Here is an 11,588-nt window from a genome sequence, read left to right on the forward strand (position 1 = left end):
GGATGTGGGTTTTGGGTGGGCGACTGAGCTTCGCTGGTGAAGGTGCTGGGGAAGGGAGATGGTCCAGCCCCTCCTGCCGAGCTCTCCGCAGCAGTTATCCCTGCGGAGAGGGGCTGGTATGGGATGTCAGACCACAAGATTTGTCAGCTTGCTTTAAGTCAGTAGAGGAGATGAGGGTTTGCCTTTCGGGTTCAGCGAATCGACTTTTAAAAACAGCCGCTGATTGCTGGTTCATCCAACAGCCCATGTCCCTGGGAAGCACTAAGGGAGAGGTTTTATTCTGTCCCATCTCCTACGTGACTCTCCAAGCCACAGCCAGGAGCTGCCCGAGAGGAGATGCTGGCGCTCTGCCTTCCTCTCTTAGGAAACTTGGGGCAGAGGGTTACAGAGCTGAGGTGAGCTCCTTGGGGAATTGGGTGATGCAGAAATCGGGCGATTCAGACCCCGGTGGGGTGGTGCCCCTCTCCTCCCCTCCAGGCCCTGCGGAGGCAGAGAGTGGAGGTGAACATCGAGCTGCGGAAGGCCAAGAAGGATGAGCAGATCCTGAAGCGCAGGAGTATTTCCATCAGTTTGATGGATGAGAATCTTTCTCTGGGAGAAGAGAAAAGAAATGAGGTGAGTGCTGGGTGCTCTGTACCCGGGCAGGATCAGTGCTGCAGCACATGGCTTGTGCAGTGGGTATCATCTACTACTTGGACCACTACCAAGTCCAGTTCAGGTGACCTGGATTAAATAGCCAGTGCCATTTCTGATCGCCGTGCCCCGTGCTGGGGAGTGTTTTAGACTGCCTGGCCCTTCTTCTGTGTTATTTTGCCTGGAGATGATGTCCTGTGTGGTTCCCTCGATGGCAGGTAGAACTGGCTGGTGCTCCAGCTCGCTGGGAGCTGGCGAAGCTCCTGTCTGGCTCCTTGCACAGCGAGGGGTAATTACTGAGCTCGTAGGCCCATTATGGTGTGTCAGTGACTCTTTCCATGCTTGATTATAAGGATTAGTTGCCTCGAAGGCTTTTGTGGATTCTCTTCCTCTGCCTCATCTCGAAACTGCGTTGCATAAAGAATAGACATTGCTTAGATATGAAGTGGTGACTGACTCGGGTCTAGACAGCTGATTGACTGCGGAGATTAAACTGGAGGGGTGTCCTGGCTTGCCATCTGACTCTGAATCATTCCCTGTGACACAGATTATTCAGCTGTCCTTGGAGGAAATTGTTGAAGCTGTGAATGGGAGCAACACCGAGCTGCAGCTGCAGGCTACGCAGGCCACCAGGTATGCTGCCCGGCTGCTCCGCGCTGGGAGGGAGGTGGCTGGTGGAGCCACGGTGGGTCCTGTCAGCAGAAGGCATTTCTTCCTGTTTTAAATGCTCTCTGAAGACATGACAAAGGGGGAAGGAGCCTTGGTAACCAAAGTGCCCTGAGGAACCTCAGCTGGTGCCTGTCTTGTGCCCTGTGTGCCTTGCTTGGCTCCAGCACAGTCCTGCAGTGCCTGTGGCAGGGACCTGTCTGGTCGGACCCAGCCAAGGGGTTGGCTGTGGCTCCTGGAGATGTCCCCCTCGCTGTGCTGGGACAGGGACCATGTTGGATCCCACCAGCTGAGGAAGTGGTTGGGAAGAAGCCAAGTGCCAAAGGTTTGGGCAGGACAAGGGCTGGAGAGCCTGGCTCTGTAAGGGTCACTACTGAGCAGGGCTGTCCCCACCTGGGTAGGAGAGATCACAGGGTGCCATCATCACCCAGCTGGCAGCAGGGATGTCTTCTGAGGCTCCAGGAGAGGCTGGGTTGCTGCTGGTGCTTCCTTGGCTGGGTTTGGGAGGCTGTGTCGCTCCTTGTGCTTCCTTGGCTGGCTTGCGCTGCCACATTGGCCGTCTCCCCATGTGCCAGGGGACCAGTGCCGTTCCCAACGGCTGTGAGGATGTCTGCTCATGGTGAGCAGATCAAAAGCTCTGCTCCCAAGGTGTTAACTGGAGGCTGGCCAGAGCTGACCCTAAAGGGGCAAGCCATGACTAGCTCCCTAAGCTGCTGTGCAGCACGGAGCTGGCTTTCTGCCTGCCCAAACCAAGCCTGCCCGCACTCGGGGTGCCCTGAGAGCACAGCGAGCCGTGGTGGGGCACCGCTGGCAGCACTAATGCAGCTCTGAGCCGTGGGTTCACACCTCCACATGACCCTCTGCCAGCACTCACGAACCAGGCTGGGAAGCAGATCAGGCTGAAAGTGTTTCTTTTTCTGGCTCTGACTCGATCAATGCCCTGATCCCGTCTCCCGGGCAGCTCTACGTGCTTCTGCGCCGGTGCGAGGCAGGAAACAGCAGCGGGGGGTTGGTGAGTCTGGTTTTTAGCTGGAAAAGCAGTCTGTGAAACTTTAATTTTAAATGTGAGCTCTGGTCTGGGGCTGGCCAGCGCTCCTGAGCCAGGGAGTGGCAGAGGCAGGCTTGCAGGCTGTAAGAGAACAAATTGCAGATATTGGGGTTTTTTTCACTGTCTCAAGCTCCTGCAAGGTGGGGAGCATGGAATAATGCTGTCATGGTCCCAAAAGGATGTGTGGAGTATTGCATTCTAACAGACACCCTGCTGTTGCCTCAGCATCTTCTTAGATGGGTCTTCAGCAGAAGCCTCTCTATGGCAACTCCTCTGCTGGGGGATTTGGTGACATGGGATGCTGAACCAGCAACTCTTGCAGGTGCTGCTTCCCTCGCAAGCCACAACCTTGTACATGGCCACAGGGTTATGATCTATCCCGGCACCACACGGGGCTTCTCATGGCAGGCTATGCGGTGTCCTCTCTTGCAGGAGAATGCTGTCCAGGCAGAAGGACCCCCCTATCAATCAGATCATCGAGCTGGGGATCATCCCCAGACTGGTTGAATTCCTGACCCGCGCTGACAATGCTCCTCTGCAGTTCGAAGCAGCCTGGGCACTGACTAACATCGCCTCTGGCACCTCTGACCACACCAAGGCGGTGGTGGAGGGAGGTGCCATCCCAGCCTTCATCTCCCTCCTGTCCTCCCCGCACATGCACATCAGCGAGCAGTCCGTGTGGGCACTGGGCAACATCGCAGGTAAGCGGAGGTCTCCAGGCCAGTGCGGACGGTCACTGCCCAAGCCAGTGCTGGGGAGCTAAAAATATTGATGTTCCTCAAGATAGCCTTGTTTCCCTGCAGCTTCGTCTCCAAGCTGCTGCCCCTGTTGAAACCCCTAACCCTTCTGTCCCTTCACGTGGCCTCGGCAGCCTTTGAGACTCTGTGTTGGTTCCGCAAGAGGATTTTGGCCAAAGCCAAGTGCAAGACTCCATCCTGCTGGGATGGTCTAACCCACTAGTGTTGTCAGTAGGGAGAACAGAATGGGTCATGTCTGGTTAGCCTGCCGCAAACTAGCCATGATGGCACTCCAGTCTACCTGGTAAATCCTCCCTACCTGAAAATACTTAATGGTGTGTGGCTGGTGAGTGAGCCCAGTCACCCAGCCCTGGTGTGTGCTGCAGGTCTGATTGCTATTTGATGTTGACTGTCTTGTGACTTGGGCAGATGCAATAAACAGTCCTTTTTCATCTGTACAGGTGATGGTCCTCTATACAGAGATGCTCTTATCAATTGCAATGTGATTCCTCCCTTGCTGGCTCTGGTGTCACCTGTAACTCCAGTAAATAACCTTCATTTTCTTGACTTAACAGCTCTTAATCACTTGGGTAATGGGTGAATGGTGGTCTATCATCTGCCTTAGAAGCAGCAAGCTGTTTGTATAATTGAATGAGTCCCTGACCTAAGCTGCTTTTAATGACCCTGCCCCTCAGCTATATACAAAGGTGGGGGTGCCAAGCAGACAGTCTTCAAGTCAATCTGATGTCTTCTAGTCTTAGCTTTCCTATCCAGCTTTGACCATCTCAAACTAGGAATAAAATGAAACTGGTGTAAGGTAAACTTGCATATGCATGTGGAAGGGCTGAACTTGCCCTTCAAGCTTCCTTCTGCTGCTTTTTGGGTAGCTCTAAACTGCTGGATTTGTGGGTTATCTCTGCCTTTCGGCAACGGTGGTCTCTGGGGGAGAAGGACCTTCTCAGAGAAGCATAAGGTGGACCGAGAAGCTCTCAGGAGCTGTAACAGTGGTACCGATGCCTCCAGGCGTCCCACCCCTGGGTGTGGTGGAAGCTGTATGCTTTCTGTAGGTGTAACTATGGCCTTTCAGGCTGGTGTTAAGAAAACACCCTCTAGGCCTTCTGTGAGTTTATATTGCAAGAGGTTTTTTTAAAAAAACAACCACCAACTTTTCTGGCTGCTCTGTTCCTAGCCCAACTCACCCTTGCCTCTTAGGAAGCCCTGTGGAAGACACATGACAAAACACCAGTCCATATATACACACACCTTGGTAGTTATGATGCTTTGAACATAGCTCCAGTGTTCTCCTGGGAGCATCCTTACTGGGATGAACTGTCCAGATGATGCAACTTAATCAAATCCTTGAGGCACCCTACTCTAGAACAATGATCTGCTAATATTAAAAAACAATTTCCTGATCTTGCCCAAAGAATGCTCTGTAATTTGTCCAAGGACCCAGCAAATAAGCTGTTTGGCACCTCTGTTAGTCATTATAGCTTGTCACACCACCAGAGCTGAAGTTATTGGAACTTAATATTGGGGAGGGAGAGGGTGAATCTACTGTCTCAGTCACTTACCTATTTCATCTCCCTTTTTCAAATAAGCCTCAGCCCTCAAGAAGGCTGCTTCTGGCTCTTGGGTAACATCTCTGAGCTGTAGGGACTAGAAGCAGGGTGCTACCTCTGCTTCATTTGTTACTGCAGTGAGGGTCTTACACCTCCCTTGTGTTTCAGGTTGGGTTCCTGAGGAACATCACATGGACACTGTCAAACCTCTGCAGGAACAAGAACCCCTACCCTCCCCTGGATGCGGTGAAAAAGATGCTGCCAGTCCTCACCTGCCTCATGGAACATGAGGACAAGGAAATAATTTCTGACTCCTGTTGGGCTGTTTCCTATCTGACTGACGGCTCCAACGATCGCATCCAAATTGTGGTGGACACAGGGATTCTCCCAAGGCTGGTGGAGCTCATGGCCAGCCCGGAGTTGATTGTTATGGTAGGAAACAATCAGCAGTTTCCAGCCTCTGGTCCCTTAACATCTGAGGAGAGGGAAGGCATGTCTCCTTACTATATGTGGCTAGTGTGGTCTGCTGTCTCCTCAGACTGCAGTATTGATTGCTTGTTTGTCAAGCCGCTGCTCTGTTCCAGCTTGCTGTGGCTGGCAGACTGGATAGAAACTGTAAAGCTGCTTAGAGCAAAATAGGAGGGTGCTAGGTCTGTAAATACAACGGTAATCACCCACGATGCTTTCCTTATTTGAAGGATCAAGCACTTAGTGAGGGATCTTGCTGGACTTTCTGGCATGTATCCCTTGAGGTAAGGGTTCTCCTCATCTCCTTTAATCTCTGCCTAGACTCCAGCTCTCCGTGCCATTGGGAATGTAGTCACAGGGACTGATGAGCAGACCCAGGCAGCTATCGATGCTGGTGTCCTGGCTGTCCTGTCCCGTCTCCTGCGACATGCAAAGCCAACTATACAGAAGGAAGCCGCGTGGACGCTCAGTAACATTGCAGCAGGGCCTTGCCAGCAGATCCAACAACTCATCACCTGTGGGTTATTGCCACCTCTGGTGGAGCTGCTTGATAAGGTAAGGGATGGGTGCAGTGGAAGTAATGCTGAGGTTCATGAGGTCCAAGATGCTTCATCTGTGAAGCTCTCAGCATGTGCCCAAGAGCCACCTAAGCAGTCTGTTTCAAAGCTGTTGAGATCCTTGGAACAGCCTGGGCACTTGAACTTGTCAGTACACCTGCATGAAAGCATGGCTTGGAGCTGCTCTTGGCAGCTCTGCTTGGGCACTCCAGGTGTCCATCACTCAAAGTATCAAGGAAGGTGGGTCAGTCCAAACTGAATACAAGGGAAATGGCTATCATCATCTCACACTGATCTTGGAGGGATGCTAAAGCTTGGGAGTGCCTTCACTGTGCTGCTCTTCCAGGGGGACTTCAAAGCTCAGAAGGAGGCTGTGTGGGCAGTGGCCAACTTCACGACAGGAGGCACTGTGGAGCAAGTGGTGGAGCTTGTCCGGTCTGGGGTCCTCAAACCTCTGCTCAACCTGCTCTTGGCCAAAGACAGCAAAACTATCCTGGTCATCCTGGATACCATTTCAAATCTCTTCCTGGTAAGATCTCCTCTCTCTTGCATTCCTTCCCTAAGAGAGCTGCGAGGTGGGAGCCATTGTGTGGCTAGAAGATCTCCTCTTATAGCTGTGACTGATCTTGCAGGAGTAAGAGTTCGACTTCATGTCGAACTTGTTCTTGGACCCTCTTGGGTTGTCCAAAGGGCTTGACAAGATTAAGATCCCAAAGTGTTCCTCTTCACCTCCTGTGACTTTAGTCTTTCTGGAAAGGAAAAGAGGTTATGTGTTAATCCCCAAGCTGGACAGAGGTGAAGGTCTTGCAGAAATGCAACCACAGAGAAATCAAGGGGTCCTGGGGGCATTTCAGCTCAGTTCCCTGCCAGCTGATGTCTACGTGCCTCTCACTTGAAAGCCTGTTTCTTGTAGCACCTTTGAACCAGTGAAATGGCTTTTGCAAATGAAATAGCGGGTGGCAGGTCACACCTGCTGCTTCTCGGTGTGTGGATGTAACTGTGAGTAGAGTTTGGCTAGCTCGGTTGGTTGGCACTCGAGCTGCTGTGCAGTAATCCCAGCAGGGACTGATGTTTCATGTGCACAGTAGTCATACCCCTGGGATCTCTGCTAAACATAAATCGGGTAGGGACTGTAAGTGCAGGTCTGTGGACATTTGACTTCTGTAGATCAGGGTCTTACAGTAAAGACCATCTCAGACCTGTTGCTGATGTGAGGTTATGTTTGCCTGCTCGGTTATCTGATGTCACAGGCAGCTGAGAAGCTGGGAGAGACAGAAAGGTTGTGTCTGCTGGTGGAAGAGCTTGATGGTCTGGAGAAAATTGAAGCCTTGCAAACCCACGACAACAACATGGTCTACCGAGCTGCACTGAATATCATAGAGAAATACTTTTCTGGTGAGGTATGTGAGCTCTTGGTGTTTCTCATCAGAAAATATGAAGCTATTACCCACTGGAATGAAGCACGGGCTTTAAGGATGCTGAAAGAGGTTTTTGGAAGAGACCTCTACATGACTCGAGTAGTCCTTGCAGCTTGTTCCAGTTGCTTTTAAAGGTCCTGTAAAAGCTCTGAGTTGTCAGCTGATGAGTTGCACAACAGATAGGGATGCCTTGATAGCATCTTGCTGCTGGAATTTAAACTGGCATCAGCTGGAGTTACTGCAGTTGCTGATATGAATACCAAATGTGGAGAATTTTCCTCCTTCAGAGCTGAGCTAGCTTATCACTATGAATGGAAGCCTCCTACTCAGCTGATAACTGTGCTCAGGTTGCATTTGGATTACTTGACCCTTCTCATGCTAATGAACTTATGGAAAAAGAGGATAGGACACCAGCTAGCAGTTCCAAGAGAGTCCTGTGACTGTCAGAGATGCCATGCTTGGTCCTAGCCTTAGTCTTGCAGATGGGGAAACATCAGGGAAGAGGCTTAGCCGTTTGGCAGGTCTCGGAGCTGAGGCTCAGTCTAGATGTGAACTGCAGCAGCGGGGAGCAAATGTCTGTGTTTAGTCTTCTGCCCAGAACAGGGTCTGCAGGATGTCCCTGCCAGAGGGTGTGGAGGAAGCTCTCCTACACACCGGCACCTGCCTGAGGGGCTGGATGCCAGGGGAACATCTCTCCAAAGCAGTCCTGGCTTGTTGCTGTTCCAAGCAGGCTATTTAATTTGAGTTCTGCCACCTTCCTCTTTTCTCTGGTGTCTGAGCCTGTAGACTTGGCTGCTTTTTGTGAGATGCAAGGACACTGCAGCTTCAGTGCGCTGTAAAGAACAGGAGGACTCGGTCTGGTCTCCAAGGGTCCTGTTAGAGTCAAGCTGATCTTAACAGCTTGTTATAGCAGCAGAATTTTTAAAAACAAGAATAAAACAGTAAGCTGCTGTAAAAAGCTTTAGGCAAACTGGTGCAAAAAGGTTAGGGTTACTAAGTTAGGTTTATGAAGATGCAGAACCTTTAACTGATGGCTATCAACTTCCTCCTAGGAAAATCCAGATCTGCAGCCTGGGACTGGCCAGGAGGGACTATATGACTTCTCAGTGGAGAAGCAAGACTTCAACTTCTGAAGATGAAGCACTACACAGCTCTGAGCTGGTGGGTGGAGGCGTCTTGGTAGAGCTCAGACATCCAAACCAAAAGGAGCAAAGGTGCTGAGTCTTTTTACTTTTGAAACTTGTCAATAAATTGCACTTCTAGCTTTGTACTTCTTGCCTTTGATTTTTTTTTCCTTTTGTCTCATTGTTGCAAACAGTATAGACTTTTTTCCATACTGTCTTAAGGCTCTGCAGAAATGTATTGGAGCTCCTGGGCATGTTTTCTGGTGGAAAGCGCAGCCAGAAACTTTCTGCTGACTGCATTAAGCTGCTGGAGAGGAGGGTGTTACCACCAGATCCAACTGGGTCTCAGTGCTTGTGAAACTTCTAGGCTTGACTTGGAGTGGCTGCAGCAGCTCTGAAAAGCTATTCAAGAGGTGTTTCACCCTTCTGCAGGTGAAACCATCTCCATGTGAGAGGAGATGCTTCTAGCAGAGAAGGAAATGGGCCAGGGGGAGGTGGGTCATCTCATCCCTGTGTGTGCTACTCCACGTGGAAGTATCAGGGTCTGGGCACAGGAGTAAATGCTGGTCCTTTGGCAGCAAGGCTGTGTCAGAGGTGGCTATTGCCATGGGAGCTAATTCACCTCCCACGGCAGCTTCCCCGATGCTATCCACTGGCCTGGAGCCCATTGATCTGGCTCTGCCTAGAGCTGCCCTTCACTAGAGAGGACCTGTATTTCAGGTTTCCATTGCATGTCACTGCCCCTTGCTGAGAGGAGTCCTCCCTCTCTCCAAGCCCTCAAACTCTGGTCTCTAGCTGCAGGCTGAGCAGAAGGTGAGGACAGAGTTGATGTGGCTCTTGAGTCCAGCTTGCAGCAAGCTCTGGTGCCCTGCATCCATCCCTGCAGCTATAGGTACTGCTCTGCTAGCGGATGCATTGCACAAACATGCGCTGCAGGTTCATAACAAGCTGCTGGACACTACAAGGATGGAGCAGTGTTGATGGGTTGTGGAAGGTTCTGCTAGGACCCTTCAGTCCCCAGGGGTTGAAGGTATCTCAAGGGCTTTGCTCCATGCAGGGTGGGTGGCAGCTTCCTCGTCCCTGTTCTGGGAGGTTTCACTCTTCAAAATAACCTTGGGTGGGTTCAGGGTTTTGCTTCCTCAGATGCAGTAGGAGGTGATGTGACAGATAATCGGAAGGGAAAATCTTCTCTCCAGGAAGCAGAACCTCTTCTTCCACCCTGGATCTGTTCACCAGAGGATTTATGCATTTCTCTCTCTGGGCCACCTAAGAAAAAAGGGAGTTAGGTAGTTAAAGCCTGCTCCGTGCCCTGCAAGGAGGTGTGCAGCCCTGACCGTGTGCGCTAGAGCTGGATATCACTTATTTAATATTAATACGCTGGAGCTGGTGAATTGCAAAGTGCTTCTTGGTTTTTATTTTTCGGATCCAAAGCTATATACTTAAAACTGCGATAAAGCAATGCCTGAACAGGCGGCTGAAACAAGTGTTTTGAAAATCCTTTGTTTGTGCCCACGGGTTAATACAAAGGGCTCTGGCTCGCAGCATGCTGCTGCTGACGAGGCTGATGTGGCATCTGGAAATGGTCGGATTTCACCAGGTATAAATGCATCTGAGGCAGGTGCTTCCTCAGGGGAAATGGAGACGCAGACCGGAGCTGGGGTCCGCACGGCCACCCTGACTTTGGGCCGTGGTCCAGCGCGGGGCATCCCACGTGGCTTTTCGCATGGCTGGGCAGGGGCGTCCCTTCGGGGGGGCTGGGGCTGATGCTCTGCTGACTTAAAGCAAACTAAAAAGAGAAAGGGCAGGGCTCTTTGACTTTTTTTCCTTCTTTCCTGCATGTGCTGGAGATGAGCCCGTGGGAGATGGCGTTACGCAGAGCCCTGGGACCAAAATGGCTCACGTCCACTGTTGTGTCCTTAAGCTGCAATAAAATAGTGTCCTTGCAGCCCTGACTGCCATGGAGAGAAAAACATGCCCCTTAAGAGTATCGGTATGCGCCTACTGTCCTGTGCCGCAGGACAAGCAAAGCAGAGGAGGTGTTTGGGGCGGTACCGCCGCTGTTGTCCCACGGCGGCTGGAGAACCGGGACGGGTGCCCACCGGAATGGTGAGGTGCTGGGCTGTACCTGCCTGCTGCTGTGCCGTGGGCGTGCGAGCGACCTACAGGCATCTGCTTGCCTGGTTAATTGGAGCTGCTCTCCTCTGATCGCTGCCGGCCCCGGCTCTCCTGCCCGGGGCGCAGGCAGCAGCCGCTGTGGCAATTTTGGCTTCGGTGCTGTGCTCCGGGGGGTTGGAGCTACCCACGGGATGGGGTAGCTTCAGGGACAAGGGGTCCGTGGGGACCACTGAGGGTGAGATGCTGCCCTGCCGCTTCCCTAATGCTTCCCCAGAGCAGCTCCACCTCCCTCTAGAGATGCACAAAAGAAGTAGTTTTTCTAATTAAAGTTTTCTAATTAAAGCATCCTGTGTCCTGACCCCAGAGGAGCACAGCGATGGCTGCTCGGTCCCCCTGTCACTGGAGAGCTGGAAAAGGTGCTGCCAGTGGTGGTTGTTTGCCCCAAATTAGGACCCAATTAATTTATGCATACGAAGCAGGGTCTCTTCTAAAGCACTTTTATGCCTAATTGTTCGTTTCCTACCGCCACGGGTGCACCCTGCAGCCTCCCCAGCACGGTGCAGACTCGTTACCCGGCTCTGGCTTTGCAGGAGCGGGTGGGAGGGGGGTTCTGGGCTGTCCCTGGGGCCGCGCACCCGGGACCTGCAGGAGCCGGTTCGGGGAGCTACGTGGGCTGAAAACCAAAGATTGGTGAGAAGGAAGAGGAGGTGGGGGAAATGGCTTCGGGCAAGTTTGGCTGGGCAGGAGGCAGGGGTCTGCCCGGGGCGGGCAGCATCCCGGTGCGGGGATGGAGCCGGATTAGTGCTGTGGGGCAGGGGAAGGCTGGGGAGGGGGATTTTAAGGAAGAATTTGAACGGTGAAAAGCACTTGCCCGAGCTTCCAGGTCTGCTGCTGCACCTGATGCTTGGCCATAAATTGTTGAGGCTTTCTCTTCTTCCCTATCACTATTTTGCTTTCTCCCTGGAATTTTATGGGGCTTTCTCCCTGGAATTTGATGGGGAAAGGCTTTTTGCTTCTCTTGCCCCTGGGTAAGGGGTGGGCAGAGCAAAGAAATAAAAGCTGGGGTTTAAAATGGGAGATCGCCTCTGCTCAGCACAGCGGCAGCACCTTGAAAGCCAGAGTTACTGCGTTTTCAGGTGGGGATAACAAACTTTACCACGAACCCCCCTCCAAAACCTGCGCTCAGCCGCCCTGGCTTCTATTTTTGTGCTGAAAAGCGGGGATGCTCGGAGACGATGCCTCCGCAGCCCTGCCGCTTTC

General features: G+C 52.1%; 1 protein-coding gene across 1 annotated transcript in view; it reads left to right on the top strand.

Moving 5' to 3' along the window:
* The window catches only part of LOC104074680 (importin subunit alpha-5-like), an 8,641-nt gene extending 285 nt beyond the window's left edge, over positions 1–8,356 (top strand). Inside the window, exons 2-10 of the mRNA XM_009574909.1 lie at positions 478–615; positions 1,181–1,266; positions 2,780–3,048; positions 3,546–3,628; positions 4,815–5,078; positions 5,436–5,669; positions 6,018–6,200; positions 6,922–7,071; positions 8,142–8,356. Of these exons, the coding sequence (XP_009573204.1) occupies positions 478–615; positions 1,181–1,266; positions 2,780–3,048; positions 3,546–3,628; positions 4,815–5,078; positions 5,436–5,669; positions 6,018–6,200; positions 6,922–7,071; positions 8,142–8,222 (1,488 nt within the window). The 3' untranslated portion in view covers positions 8,223–8,356. The remainder of the gene's footprint in view (positions 1–477; positions 616–1,180; positions 1,267–2,779; positions 3,049–3,545; positions 3,629–4,814; positions 5,079–5,435; positions 5,670–6,017; positions 6,201–6,921; positions 7,072–8,141) is intronic.
* Positions 8,357–11,588: the final 3,232 nt, after the last annotated feature.

The sequence above is a fragment of the Fulmarus glacialis genome, unplaced genomic scaffold (assembly GCF_000690835.1).
Source record: "Fulmarus glacialis isolate BGI_N327 unplaced genomic scaffold, ASM69083v1 scaffold5440, whole genome shotgun sequence".
Lineage (NCBI taxonomy): Eukaryota > Metazoa > Chordata > Aves > Procellariiformes > Procellariidae > Fulmarus > Fulmarus glacialis.